At 43.4% G+C, this 15,822-nt stretch overlaps 1 protein-coding gene across 4 annotated transcripts in view; it reads left to right on the top strand.

Annotated features, from left to right (window-relative positions):
- Positions 1-15,822, top strand: part of Trpc3 (transient receptor potential cation channel subfamily C member 3) — a 113,133-nt gene that overhangs the window by 67,078 nt on the left and 30,233 nt on the right. For all 4 annotated transcript variants that reach the window (XM_052730593.1, XM_052730592.1, XM_052730591.1 and 1 more), the window contains 2 exons: positions 3,036-3,224; positions 13,040-13,204. In XM_052730593.1, coding sequence (XP_052586553.1) covers positions 3,036-3,224; positions 13,040-13,204 — 354 coding nt within the window. The remainder of the gene's footprint in view (positions 1-3,035; positions 3,225-13,039; positions 13,205-15,822) is intronic.

Raw genomic sequence — 15,822 nt, 5'->3', positions numbered from 1 at the left:
CCCACCTCTGTCACACCAAATCTTACAGAACACCCTGAACCAAGGAATGACATGAGGGAACTGCATCTACAGCACTGTATTAAGAAAGGAGTTGAGCCAGGCGGTGGTGGCGCATGCCTTTAAGGAGGCAGAGGCAAGCGGATCTCTGTGATTTCGAGGCCAGCCTGGTCTACAGAGTGAGTTCCAGGAAAGGTGCAAAGCTTTCAGAAACCCTATCTCGAAAAACCGAAAAAAAAAAAAAAAGAAAGAAAGAAAGAAAAAAAGGAGTTGAATATGGAAACATCATGGATGTAATCCTCCTGTAAGCTATAATAAAATATTGCATTAGCTTTCAGGAATGGAAGGCACCCACTCTGCATAGGAACCAGAGACTGCCTCTTTTATTAATATTATCATGTTAATGGTACCAGCTTGAATGGAGACTGGGGTTTTATTCATTTTGTCTGTTCCCTTATGAGGGATTAAGGATTAACTGTTATGTTCTTTGTTTGAATTTACTGATAATTGAAGTGGAAACTATTCCAGTCTGTGTATCCTTTAAATGGCCTCTCTCTTCTTGTTTATTTTAGTTGGTGGTGTGGTTTTTGCCTACCAAATCAAATTATTTAAGGGAAGAAAATTGGAATTCCTCATGTCTTCCTGAAATATGATGTTTTTGAGGCCTAGAAATTTTGCTGTGCGAAGTATCACTTGGTTATCAAGACACAGTGTCTCAGAACACATTAAAATGAGGAATTCTATTTCTGCAAATGCATCAATTAAATTATTATGTGGCTAATTTTCAAATTTTTTCAGATAGGGTCTCACTATATAACCCAGACTAGCCTCCAACTTGCCACTCTCCTGCCTCAGCTTCTTAAATGCTGGGATTATAGAGTGGTTTAACTTTCTCTACAGGCTAAAATTTTAGTCAAAGTCACCAGGGTAGAAATGGGGTTTCCAAAAGTGAGGCACTTCCCTAAGAGACAGCCAGTGGTGCCTTAACTGGATCCAAGGGGCTAAAAATAGAGCTCCATTCAGAAGGTAACGGGGAGGCTGCCAACCATCCATCACACGAAATAAATATGCAAATGGAATTAAAGATTCACAGATTATTTTTAGCAAAGTGTTAGTTCCAGTGGCCTGGAAACTTTTCTCTCAGGTATTGATATTCTGTAACCCTGGAGAATCCAATTCCATGTAATCAGCCATTTCTCTCCTTCCGTTTCTGCAAGGAAAGATAACATGCCCTTCAGCCAAACCAGAACGATGGCTCTCTATTGGGACGGCCCCGGCCCTTCTTCAGTTATTATCAGTCATCCGCAAACTCTGACTTATATGGGATTGCTGGGTCTTTCCTTGGTTTTTACTTCGGGGCAGTGCCTAAGAATTGCATTTCTGGCAGGTTCTTGGTGCCACTGATACTATTGGTATTAGATCTGTGTTTGAGAAGCAATGTTTCACCGCAAAGCCACGGATAAGAAACTGGGCACATTTTCATATATGATCCTTTTTTGCATCAGTCGGCCATGTTAGAAAGTTTCCAGTATGGAAGTCGCCCTGCTTTAGCTTCAAAATAGCTATTGCTTATACAACAAGATAAAACTTGTTTTGACTCTTGGTATTCAGCATTGGCGCTTAGCCATTGTCTCCTTTTCCTTCATAAAACAAACTTTTATGTAACAGAAGGGTCCCTCCCGGGTCTAGTTAATTGCCTTTATAAAAGAGGAAGAAAATAGGAAGAGAAAGGAAGGAAGGAAGGAAGGAAGGAAGGAAGGAAGGAAAGAAAGAAAGAAAGAAAGAAAGAAGAAAGAAAAAAGGAAGGAAGAAAAGGAGAAAGAAAGAAAGAAGGAAGGAAGGAAGGAAAGAAAGAACAGGATAAAATTCCAGTGTCCCAAATCAGCTTACAAACTTGTAACACGTTGGCAGAAACCCCTGGTGTCCTGTGAGCGGTTTGTTCCCTGCTCTCTAGAGCTGGGATCCTGGTGTTTCTGCAGACCCCACAGGAAACAGGAGTGTTTGTGGCATTAAGATGTGCAGTCATACTTCTGTTGTTTATTTAAGACAAACCAGTCACTTGTGTGTATACCACATTTTTGTTGGAGCTAATTTTTTTTTTTAAACAGGGACAGGGAGTTGTTTTGTTTGTTTGTTTGTTTTTGTTTTTGTTTTTTTTTTTGAGACAGGGTCTCAAATTCACTACATAGCCCAAGCTTGTCTCAAATTCATGGTGATCCTCCTCCTGTGAGCTCTCATGCCTGGCTTTTTTGAGAAGTTTTAGTTTTATAAACTGGTGTGATGGTACACAACATATATCACAGTACTGGGTAGACAGATCCAGGAAAATTCCTAATTTAAGGCCAGTCTGAACTACATAGTGAGACCCTATCTCAAAAGCAAATACCCCTACAAAATCTCAAAGCCAAATGCATATTAGGCAAGCTCTACTACTGAGCTACAGCCCAGCTAAAATTTGAAACTGATAAATACTAATTGAACATATTATGGTATACCATATAGCATGCTGATACAAATATACAATGCTGAATGGTTAAATTAAGCAAATTAGCATACTGTGCCTTTGACCAGTTCTACCTCCTGGCCTCTTGTTAAGCACCATTCTGTTCTTTTTAAGATTCCACATCTAGCCGGGTGGTGGTGGCGCATGCCTTTAATCCCAGCACTCGGGAGGCAGAGCCAGGCGGATCTCTGTGAGTTCGAGGCCAGCCTGGTCTCCAAAGCGAGTTCCAGGAAAGGCGCAAAGCTACACAGAGAAACCCTTTCTCGAAAAAGCAAAAAAAAAAAAAAAAAGATTCCACATCTAAGTAAGATCATGTCCATATAATTTTCAGAGCTCTCTTCAGCTGGGCAGAAGGAAACTTAGTGGAGACAGGAGAATTCAATGGTATCTGCCTTAAGCAGCCTTGTATCCAGGTAGGGGCTGCCTACCCTACCCAGGCAGGGAGACTTTTATTTACTACCCTTCCCCCATCCCCAAGCACTTGCTGATGAATTAGAGAAATTCTTGACATTAAACACCAAACCTCTTATTTTAGAATGACTACAGGAAGCTCTCCATGCAATGCAAAGACTTTGTAGTGGGCGTGCTGGACCTGTGTCGAGACTCGGAAGAGGTGGAAGCCATTCTGAATGGAGATCTGGAATCAGCAGAGCCTCTGGAGACACACAGGCACAAGGCTTCACTGAGTCGAGTAAAACTTGCCATCAAGTATGAAGTAAAAAAGGTGAGTGAGCCGGTCATCCTAGACATGAACCGGTGGTACCGCATCCTAAGGAACACATGGAGAGCAATAGATGGAGGGGCTGAGGAAGTGTCAGGTAAAGTTAACTGTCATCAGACTCCGACCCTTCTCAACTGTTACCCATTATAGGATCCAGGACTTCTTGATAGCAAGGATAAGCCTTCTCTACATTTCAGTTTCCTCATATAAGAGGATTCTGTCTTTTATGTTCTCAGAGGTTTAGTGTCATTTAAATGGATTAGGATAAACCAAACTTACTGCAAACTGCCAATTTCAATGCCATTCATAATAACAGCATGGTGGCACACATCTCTAATCCCAGCACTTAGAAAGTAGAGGCAGGAGAATAAGAAGGTCAGAGTCAGCCTCAGCTACCTAGCAAGTCTGGGCCTGGGCTACATGAGACACAGTCTTAGAAACAAAACAAAACAAAAAAATAATAAAATAATGTTAATTCTGCGGCTTGTATGCCTTTGTAAGATACCATAACATACATTCGCATGTTGATCCTTACTATAAGCCTGTTATTTATTTCCCTATAAACCAGGTAAGGTAGATGATAAGAGTGCTATTGAAGGAAACTGAGGGTTGCCAAGCTTAAATGAATTGTCTGATGTAACACGGATATGGAGGTTGTCATGCCAGGAACATAAATAAAGACTACAGTTACTTTTATTATGTTTACTACAAAAATACTATTTTGTGTTTTCATTTTATAATTTGCATTGGGCTATTAAATAATTTATGAAAACTGTAGTTAAAATATCTCATATGGTGAAAATCTCAGTTTCTGGAATTGGATAATTTAAGTATGTTATGTAATAGAGAAGGGGTTTTGTACTTAAGAGAAGTTGACAGGGGCTGGAGAGAGAGCTTAGTGGTCAGAAACATGTACTGCTCTCCCAGAGGACCCATGTTGAGTGCCTCACAACTACTTGTAACTCCAGCCCCAGGGGATCCAATGCTGGACAACAACCTCCTACCTACACACACACACACACACACACACACACACACACACACACACACACGCACACGCACACGCACACGCACACTCACACGCACACTCACACGCACACTCACACGCACACGCACGCACAAATTTAAAATAAAATAAACCTTTAATAATAAAAGATAGATGCTGACTAGGCAGCGGCCGTGTGAGGGGTGGATCTAGAGTACCGTCTGGTCATCAGTGAACAGCTCTGTCTGCTCTTCTTCCTTTGGTGTGTTCTCGTGCTTACAAGGACAGGCAGTAGATCCAAGCTGCCAGAGTCATGTCCAGATGTCACTGTGGGCTCTTGACTGGCCATGGACATCGCCTATGGTCTACTCTTGGGTAGAGTGGGAAAATAACAGTTGTTTGAAGATTATGTGAGATAATGCATATAACTATCACAAAGACTATTTTATGACGGCTCCCTAAATATTAGCTTACAGCATTTCTGTTACAAAATTTCATGTCAGAAGGACAGCTCTTATGCAAGTTGAAGTATCAAAGACAATTTCGTGTTCCTTCTTCTAAGTCCAGTCCTTGGTATTGAACTGATTTATCAGGAAAGAGGTTAACAAAGATTCCTCAGACTCACTAGGAAAGGCAAAGGGACATGCTTATATAACCCAAACATCCAGAAACTTCTCCCAGATCCAAGCCCAGGACTTGGATGGGGCTCATCAGATGTGAGTGGCCAGTGCTGGCACTATCAGGAGGGGGACTCTGGTTGTCCACCTCAGGCCAGTGGAACCTAAGCCAGCATTTACATCACAACACAAAGCAAGGGTGGAGAAACCTTTCTCTCCCACACCTTCTAGGTGTGAGAATGTGTGCTCAGACACACTTGTACACACACACACACATACACACACATATACATGTTCACTCACATATGTACACACACCTCCACCATAACACAGAGAACTTTTATGTGTCATATCCATGGGATTTGGGTCAGTCATTAATGATGTGAAATTTTATTTTCACTAAAAATTGAAAGAAAACAACTTTTAGGGAACAGATCAGTTCTAAGATAATTAAATGCCTCCTCAGAGTGTTCTTCCTGGGAGGTTTTGCTTATGTTGGGGGGAAGATGATTTTGAACAAGATTGATGGCAAGCCATTTTTAGAAAAGTGTCCAGACAAAGTCACGGGTCTTGCAATATGAATCTCTTCTGTTTGGCACCTGAGAGGAGAGAATTGATTTCAGTTGTCACAGGCTTTTTATCATTCCATGGAAAGTGTCATATTAGCAGAAACAGCTCATCTACAAAGGTGCATCTGTTAGCCAACCCACCTAGCAGAGGGAATGCCTTCATTTTAAACAAGTTGGTGTATAGGTTACAATGTATGTGGTATCGTCAGCAATAAATTTGTTACCAATCAACATGTATGACTATGAATTTAGTGTTTATTAGGAAGGAACTTTTTGATATAATAATATTAGAAATCTTGAGGGCCTGGAGAGATGACTCAAAGACACTTGCTCCTCTTGCAGAGGACCCAGGTTTGGTTCCCATTGTTGACATGGTGGCTTACAACCGTTTGTACCTCCAGTTTCAGGGAGTCCAACGCCCTCCTCTGGCCACTGTGGACACTAGGCACACATGTGATATATATACATGCAAGTAAAACACCTATACACATACATTTTGTTATTGTTGTATGTTTTTCAAGACAGGGTTTCTCATGTAGTTTTGGTGCCTGTCCTGGATCTCGTGCTCTGTAGACCAGGCTGGCCTCAAACTCAAACTACCTGGCTCTGCCTCCTGAGTGCTGGGATTAAAGGTGTGCACCATTGCTGCCTGGCTACACATACAATTTTTAAAAATTATTTTAAAATAAATCTTAAGCCGGGCAGTGGTGGTGCACGCCTTTAATCCCAGCACTCGGGAGGCAGAGCCAGGTGGATCTCTGTGAGTTTGAGGCCAGCCTGGGCTACCAAGTGAGTTCCAGGAGAGGCACAAAGCTACACAGAGAAACCCTGTCTCGAAAAACCAAAATAAATAAATAAATAAATAAATAAATCTTAACAAAATTACAGATAACTTGACAACATATAGTTTGGAACTTCTGTACACTAGAAAGATCACAAACAAAATCTGAAAGAAAGGGGACTGGAGAGATTCCTCAGTGGTTAAGGGAATTTATTGTGCTTGCAGAGGACTTGGGTTCAGGTCTCAGCACCTACATGATGGCTTACAACCATTCGTTGGCATGCGCATGGTGTACATACACACATACATGCAGGCAAAACACTCATACACATAAAATTCATAGATCTAAAATGTTTTTAACAAAAAAATAAATAAAAATTTCAAACCCTGTGATAATAAACATATCAGCTAGGTGTGGTGGCACATGCCTGTAATCCTACTCTTCATGAGGCTAAGGTAGGAGGACCACTAGCCCCAGGCTAGCCTGGGGTCCCTATTGAAATCTGTTTCAACCTTCTCTCAAAATAAATAAATGCAAATATAGAAACCTATTTTCCTGCTCTCAAAGAATAGTTCCAGTACTTGGTGGTGATGATTAAATCAGTAGTCCAATTGTGTCTCCTCTGCCTTGGAGAGGATGCTTCTTTGAGTTCTAATTCTGGTCATACCTCTCCACTGTTCTGTGCTATGAAATCAGGGCTCCCCCCCCACACACACACACACACATACCTCCATCTATATCTACGTCGTGGTGAGCAATGTTTATTATAGGAAATTTGTTGACAGGATATGGCAGGCTATTTAGTCTGTAAAATGAGGCTCTAGAGAAAAATAATTTCCGGAGTTCTCCCCCAGTGCTCCAATTTCATCCTTAACAGAAGAGTAATCTAAAAATTAGACCTGCAGCAATATGGGCACATTCAGTTATCCACGGGTGTGTTTGTCTGCAGAAGCAGTGAGAGGCCTCAGCCCCGAGTGGTGCAGAGGGAGAATGGGGGGTGTATACGTGACTAACATCACAATGTCCATAACAAGAGCAAACTCCCCAAGGGTTTTGTACAGCAGTACCCGCTTGAGGACAGTTCAAAAAGATAGTATAACACAGTCATTCTAAGTATAAGCTTAGTCTGTTGTTTTCCATCTCCTACCCTGGTTGGTGGTTCAGCTTACATCCTATTAGTCATTTCTCTCTCTCTCTCTCTCTCTCTCTCTCTCTCTCTCTCTCTCTGTGTGTGTGTGTGTGTGTGTGTGTGTGTGTGTGTGTGTGTGTGTTCTGTAATGCTGTGATAGTTTTGCTATATTGAAAGATTGAAATGTTCTTATGTGTCAAGCACTTTCTCTTCGAATCAGAAAACCTCAAATCAGGGTATTATTTTTGTAATGACTTCAATTTGCTGGTCCACTGAAGTTGGAAAACAACATACAAATCTGATGCAGCCAGCTATGACAGTGTGCTATCATAATGGTATTTTTCCAGGAAATAAATAGAGTGGTTTAAGAGATAAAAGTCACTGCCCTATTTTGAAGTTGTTGAAAAGAAGAAAAAAAAAAATCTCCTGATGGATTAGGGGGCTTTGCTCTCACTTGCTAATGTTGTATTGGTTGTATTTTTTTTAACATGTGCTTTATATATTTGTATTAGGAGTTTTAAATTATGGAGGAAAATCTATTTGTATGGATTTTAAACTAATTCAATAGATATGATATTATATATCTCAAGAAGAGCACAGGCTGTGTTCCTATTTGCAGGAAACAGGCCAGTTAGGCTGAATTTTATAACAGGTAAAATGCTAAGGTTTAACATATAGTAAGTGGTGGCAGCATGTGGTGCAAGCCACGAGGGTCGACGCGGATCATCTCACATACACTATGTAGAAAGGGTAATCAGTGCTCTAATGCACATCCTCAGATTTAAAGATAGCCCTGTTGGGAGGAGTGGGAGGGAAAAGTCCAAGACCAAAGCATTATTTCTGTCCTCAAGTGTTGGGAGTGGCTCAGACCTATAATCCTGGCATGAGAGGGAGACTGAGGCAGGAGGATTGCTTTCTGCTCTAGGCCAGCTTGGGCTACAGAGTAAGAACCTGGCTCAAAATCAGAACAAACAAAAGCAGGCTGGTGGGATGGCTTAGTGAGGAAAAGTGCTTGCCGGGAAAGCGTGGCAACCTGAGGTCAACCCCTGTGCTAGGGTTGTCTAGGAAGAAGAACCTCAGTTGAGAAAATGTCACCATCAGGCTGCTTACAGGCAAGTCTGTGGGGATGTGGGAGGGCCCAGCCCATCATGGGCAATGGCGTCCCTAGGAGGATGATCCTAGGTTATATTTAAAAAATAATAATAATAAAATAAATGAACTAAGCAAGTCAGGGAGCAGCAAGCTAGTAAGCAGCACTCCTCTACGGCTTCTGCTTCAGCTCCTGCCTCCAGGTTCCTGCCCTGACTTCCCTTGGTGCTGGAGGGTGATCCGAGAGTTGTAAGTTGCTTTCGGTTATGGTGTTTCTCACAGCAATAGAAACCCTAAGACACTGCAGATCGTGCATAGAGGTGGAAGAGAATCCACAGGTTGTCTTCTGACCCTTGCATTAGCTCCATGGCACTCAGGCTCACACACACATGCACACACAATAGCAATAATACAATTTTTGTACAGTTTAGGCCCTAAGAAAGGCAGGGTCTTGGTTCATTTGTGCTACTGTGACAATAACTGAGGCTGGGTGAATTACAAAACAGGATGTGTTTTCTCACTGTTCTGGGGTGGAAAGTCCAAGATGAAGGTACTGGCCCAGGGCTGTGTCCTCCAGAAGCACTAACAGTGCCCCCGTGTGGTGGAAGAATGGAAGAGCAATCTGACTCCGGATGGCTCTTCTGTGATGGTCTTCATCCTTCAGCAAGGGCTGTGCCATCTCTTAGTTGGGTTGTTCTTTGTAAGCACAGGATCTTGCTGAGTTCCTCAGACCAGCCTTGAACTCCTAGACTCAAGTGATCCTTCTGCCTCCAGCCTCCTAACTAGCTGAAACTACAGACTAACAGTATTGGGGGGGGGGGGGTCATCTCACCACCTCCGCTAGCCCTTACCTTTCTCCCCTCTTCAGAATGTCACATGGCAACACCAGAATTTTAAAGGAGATGCTTTCAAGCCATAGCAAGCAGATACTCCCTAGAGGGAAGTGAGTTCATCCACCCAAATGGACACAGAGCATTTGTCTCTTAGCCGTGTGGATACTCTGTACCTTATAGAAACATCTGGGTTGCCCCAGAAAAGTACATGCTTGTCTCCCCAAACAGTAATCTGATCTGATGGTACTCTATGCTCACCCTGTGGCTTTCCTGGTATATCCAGCTTCTTGCTCTCAGCCTGGCCGCCGGCTGGGGTCTCCGGAGGGCTATGACTTGGATCCATGGAGCATTTTGTCTCACAAACAAGCCTTGAGGTACTGAGACATTTCCACAAAGATGATTTTGTTCCAACTTATTGTCTTGATGAGGATGTGGAGTCCAGTTTTATTATAATGGTTTACATTGCATTCATTGACAGCCTGCTGTAGTTGGAATTTGGTGGGGGGCACCAACCAGGTCCCAAATGAAGACATAGAGACTTATTATTACTTATGAATGCTCAGCCTTAGCTTAGGCTTGTCCCACTAGTTCTTTTAGCTTAATTTAACCTGTTTCTATTCCGCTACATTTTGCCTCAGGGTTTTTTAACCTTTTTTTTTTCATTCTGTATGTCCTACTTTCCTGCTTCCTCCATGTCTGGCTGGCTCCTGTTGTCTCCCTGTCATCTCCTTTTTTTCCCCTCGAGCCTAAATTCCTCCTCCTACTTACTCTCTCTGCCAGGAAGTTCCACCTATACCTCTTCCCTAGCAATTGGCCATTGAGCTTTCCATTAGACCAATCAGGTGCCTTCGGCAAGCAAGGTAAAACAGCAACACATCTTTACGTAGTTAAACAAATGCACCACTTCTTTGCATAGTTAAACAAATATTCTGCAACAGCCTGCCATGTGCTCTGAAGAAATCACTGTTCATGGTTTAAAGTAATACCGACTCTCCTAGTTTTTTATTAAATTTATTTATTTATTTTTACATCCCAACCGCAGTTTCCCCTCCCCTTTACCCTCCCATTTCCTTCCCTTCTCCCACCTTCCATCCTCCTCTGTTTCTGTTTCAACTCTCTTATTTTTATCTTGTGCCAAATGCCCAGTGCAGTAGTTGGCTGATAGTAAGAATATAAAGCACTCTGAAAAGTGAATGAATAAATATGACAGACATTTAGGAGCTGTAGAGGGAGGGATGAAACAGAAAAGAGATAGTCTAAATATAACATTGGGCAAAAGTGGAGCTTTGGAGCTTGCTGTGGGATGGTCTGTATGTCAAATGTGTTGCTGATTGGTCAATAAATAAATCACTGATTGGTCAGTGGCCAGGCAGGAAGTATAGGCGGGACTAACAGAGAGGAGAATTGAGAGAACAGGAAGCTGGGTGAGAGAGACACTGCCAGCCACCATCAGGACAAGGAAGATGTAAAGTACCGGTAAGCCACAAGCCACGTGGCAAGGTATAGATTAATAGAAATGGATTAATTTAAGCTGTAAGAACAGTTAGCAAGAAGCCTGCCACGGCCATACAGTTTGAAACCAATATAAGTCTCTGTGTTTACTTGGTCGGGTCTGAGTGGCTGTGGGACTGACAGGTGAGAGAGATTTGTCCTGACTGTGGGCCAGGCAGGAAAACATTAGCAACAGGAGCTCTTCACAGAATCTGAGGGAACACCGACCTTAAAATCTTCAGTTTTGCCGGGCGGTGGTGGCGCACGCCTTTAATCTCAGCACTGGGGAGGCAGAGCCAGGCGGATCTCTGTGAGTTCGAGGCCAGCCTGGACTACCAAGTGAGTTCCAGGAAAGGCGCAAAGCTACACAGAGAAACCCTGTCTCGAAAAACCAAAAAAAAAAAAAAAAAAAACAAAAAAAAAACAAAAAAAAACTTCAGTTTTGATTGTGTCTACAGCATTTCCCAAGAGATCATTTAATGACTATGTTAGTGTGAGAGACAGTTTTGAAATTGTGAACTTTACAGGGTGTGGTAGCACACATCTTTAATCTCAGTACTTAAGAGCATGAGGCAGAATCCCAGATTCAAGACAAGTTGGTCTTTTTTTTTTTTTTTTTTTTTTTTTTTTTTTTGAGACAGGGTTTCTCTGTGTAATTTTGATTTTTTTTTTTTTTTTCCGAGACAGGGTTTCTCTGTGTAGCTTTGCGCCTTTCCTGGAACTCACTCTGTAGCCCAGGCTGGCCTCAAACTCACAGAGATCCGCCTGGCTCTGCCTCCCGAGTGCTGGGATTAAAGGCGTGCGCCACCACCGCCCGGCTCTCTGTGTAATTTTGGTGCCTGTTCTGGACTCGCTCTGTAGCCCAGGCTGGCCTCGAACTCACAGAGATCCACCTGGCTCTGCCTCCCGTGTGCTGGGATTAAAGGCGTGCGCCACCACCGCCTGGCAACAAGTTGGTCTTATCGTGAGTGAGACCTGTTTTAAAAGAAAGAAGAGAGGAAGAAAGAGAGGAAGACAGTAAGTAAATGGTTTGGAAGAAAGACCTAATAAACTCTTAGGAACTAGCAATGGTGAGATAATCAGAAAGAACCTTTAGTCAGGAATTTCTTGGGCAGTTTGGGTGCTATAACGAGGCACCATAATTAGGGTGATTTATAGGCAACAGAAACTCATTTCTCATAGTACTGAGGACATTTGAGGTCAGGATGGCAGCAGGACTGTTCTGGCCAGGGCCACCTATTGAGCTGCAAACTACTGACTTCTCTTTGTAATACATGTGGCAAAACAGAGCCCTGTGTGTGTGTGTGTGTGTGTGTGTGTGTGTGTGTGTGTGTGTGTGTGTGTGTGTGTGTGTGTGTTATATAGGCACCAAAGTCACCAACCATCTCATGTACTCTGTCCCCAGGCCCCAAGCATGCCCTGAAGCCTGGCCTCCTAAGGCCAGCACATTGGGAGGTTGGGGTTCAAAATGTGAATTTGAAGATACAGCCTTTACCCCACAGCAATGCTGATTTCACAATAAGTCACCCAACAAAGAAAGCAGTTGCTAGGTCAGCCTGGGCTACAGTATGAGACCCTGTGTCAGAAAATTTAAAATGTTTTAGAGGCAAGATACAAGTGTATAGAAATTAAATGCACAAGCTTTAAAAAAAAAAAAAAAAACGAGCTGGGTGGTGGCGGTGGCGGCGCACGCCTTTAATCCCAGCACTCGGGAGGCAGAGCCAGTGGATCTCTGTGAGTTCGAGGCCAGCCTGGGCTACAGAGCAAGTTCCAGGAAAGGCACAAAGCTACACAAAGAAACACTGTCTTGAAAAACCATAAAAAAAAAAAAAAAAAAACCGGCTGGGGAGATGGCTTGGCAGTTAGGAGCGGTGCTCGTGTGCCCGCATGATATCTGCTGGCTCAGTAACAGCTCTGCAGATCCTTTCGTATTCAGCCACAGCACAGAGGCCCAAGGAGGCGTCGTTTATGCATTTTTCATACGAGTAGTATTTGGGGAGTAACCCAGAAGTTTAGTAACATTTCTCTTACTTCCAGTCAACAATAAGCCAAATAACCGTTTTCCTTTTCCACTTTGAAATGAACGCAAGAAAGCTGACAAGGGGCGAGGTGGGGGCGTACTGTCACAAGAGAGCCGGTGTCAGGCATTGCCAGAGAGGAGTCAGTGACCAGACAGGACCGAGAAACGGCAGCATCAACTTTCTCCCTGGGTTTCCGCCTTAGTCCTGAGAGGAAGCAGAGAGAAGACAAAGGAGGCTTTACAGGCTGATGCTCTGCTGTGGACAGGGGAACGCTAACCTGTCTCTCCCTCTCCTCCCAACAGTTTGTGGCTCACCCCAACTGCCAGCAGCAGCTTTTGACGATCTGGTATGAGAATCTCTCCGGCCTTCGGGAGCAGACGATCGCTATTAAGTGCCTGGTGGTGTTGGTCGTGGCCTTGGGCCTTCCATTCCTGGCTATCGGCTATTGGATTGCGCCTTGTAGCAGGGTACGAGCCTCTCCGCCTTCCCTCTGCACTGGAGTAATGGGTATCTCTGTTGGGGAAATGCAAAAGCTAAAGGTCAGGTTCCCACCTCGTTGGCTCTGCGTTTTAAGTGACTGTGGAACACATATTCTACTTTTTAGTGGGAGGATCAACTCAAGGATAGAACTGGAAAGGAGTTGGTACTAGCAAAACGGATCACATTTGCAGGCATGACATATTAACGCTTTTAGGGTAAAATGCCCATGGCAGACAGGGAGGAATAAGTGGCCAGAGTGAAGTAGCATTGGTGCAGTTACTCCTGAGAGCGTAATAAGAAGAGCATGGCCGAGGCTGGCCGGAAGAAGGGAAGGGAAGTAGACGGCTGCACTCAGTGGGACCTGCTAACTGTTTTCAGGGCACTCATCTGAACCCATTAGAAACACCTGGGGCTGAGTGTTAAGCACATGGATATCAGCGGTATTATTTAACCTTCAATCATGCCCACAGTGGGTCAAGTCCTTTGTTCTTCCAGAAAGTTCCAGCGTGAGTAGAATTGGACTTGGGGGCTTTCGATTTTTTTTAAACTGCTTGACTTTTTTTTAATCACTCTGATACCTTTCTCCTCTCAACCTGCCCAAGGAGAGCTAATTTGGTTGTATTTAAGAAATCCCCTACACAAGATGTGGAAGAGAACATGAATCATACTAACAGAACCTGTATTCTGATAATAAGGGGCACTTCCCTGGAGAAGGAGCTGCCCTCAGGTCCTTTAATCTCGTGTTTATATTCACAAGTCTGGTTTTATTTAAATCAGAATCTATTTCAGGCAAAATGAGTCAAGGTCACTTACAAATGACCCTGTAAGTCTAACATTGCCCCGTGGCTCAGCAGTCTCCTCTGGGTGTATACATGTGTGAGGATGTTTATCCATTCACTTCCTTGTTGAGCTGCCCCATACAATAAAAGGTAGAAAGTTTGTCATTTTGACCAAGTTTGATGACTGCTGGATTCTTTGTTATGTATCATGGAGAAGCTACTCTACAATTCTTGAAATACATAAACACTAAAGACTAGAACATAAATCACATAAGAGCCTTCAGTGAGCAGAAACTTATAACCCGAACAATTTCCCTTTCTGGAGGAAATGCATCACAAAGTTCTGGTACCCAAGAGTCTGTCTTCAGGTATCTCAGTCAATTAGAGCAGGTTAGGGTTGCAGTGGGCATCTTGGGCTGTACATTTTTACCTCTTATTAAAATAACAGCTCCCTGTGTAGTGTAAGAACTTAGCCGTTCCTGGAACCCGTGCATGGCTGTGCTTATTGCACAGAGTAAAGAGATAACTGGAGAATTCTTAGGCTGGGGGGTGCCTTAGTGGATGAAGTGCTTGTCTTGCAAGCATGAGTACCCAAGTTCCATCCCTCGTAGCCATATGCAAATCTAGGGATGATGGCATGTGTCTGTAGTCTCAGTGCTGGAGAGCTGACATGGAAGATTCCTGGACTAGCTAGCCAGCCAGTCTAGCTGACTAGTAAACCAAGGTGAGAGCCCCAGAAGAATGACACTTGATGGTGACCTCCAGCCTCTGCACACAGACCTGGGTGAGGAGCTCTTCGGCTGGGGACAGGACTCAGCATTAGAGCATTTGCCTAGTGTGCATGAGCCCTGGCTTCAATACTGTAAAAGAAAAAGAAAAAAACTTCACATATAACCCATTTTAAAGATGAGTATACTGTTTTATTTTCATCTCATTTAAAGTTTTGTTATTATTGTATTTTATGTGCACATTTTGCCTGCTTGTATGTCTGTGCACCATTTATGTGCCTGGTGCCAGCGGAGGCCAGAAGAGGGAGTCAGATCCCCTGGAACTGGAGTTACAGATGGTTTGAACCCCAATGTGGGTCTGGGGTAGAACCCGGGTCCTCTGGAAGAGCAGCCAGTGCTCTTAACCACTGAGCCATTGCTCCAGCCCCTCATTTAAAGTTTTAAAGATCAACCTTTAAGGAAAACAGACTTGGCAATTCCCAAGAATTGCAGGTGCCTTGGCAGTGATGCGAAGCACACCCTCTGCAGCTGTCTAAGCAGTGACGTGTAATCGTATTGTTGCTTATTTTTCTGTGTCCGGCATGGAGACCTAACAACTGGCTGTGTGCACGCGTGTTCAAATTCAGAAGTACTGGACATTCTTTGGTCATTTGTTGATAGTAGATTAAGGTTCTGGATGTTTGTTTGAAGTTAGTCTTCCAAATGTGAACCAAATCTGTTTTGAAGGTCACAGACTGAGTTAAAAACCAGGCTCTGAATATGCAGAATAGAGAACATACTTAACAAATATATCCAATGTAATGTACCTAATCCTTGGACTGTGGATGCCCCCGGGAACAAGAGGAATTGCTTCTCATTTCCTGTTAGAACATGAGACTTTTTTTTTTTTTTTTAGTTTTTTTGTAGTATTTTTGAGACAGGGTTTCTCTGTGTAGTTTTGGTGCCTGTCCTGTATCTCACTCTGTAGCCCAGGCTGGCCTTGAACTCACAGAGATCCGCCTGGCTCTGCCTCCCAAATGCTGGGATTCAAGGCGTGGGCCACCACCACCCAGCAGAACATGAGACTTTTAAGGACAGTGTATCACAGGATATTTTTAA

This window comes from Peromyscus californicus, unplaced genomic scaffold, assembly GCF_007827085.1.
Source record: "Peromyscus californicus insignis strain IS unplaced genomic scaffold, ASM782708v3 Scaffold_9__1_contigs__length_137607984, whole genome shotgun sequence".
Lineage (NCBI taxonomy): Eukaryota > Metazoa > Chordata > Mammalia > Rodentia > Cricetidae > Peromyscus > Peromyscus californicus.
Note: the sequence above shows the minus strand (reverse complement) of the source record. Positions and strands in the feature narration are given on the sequence as shown.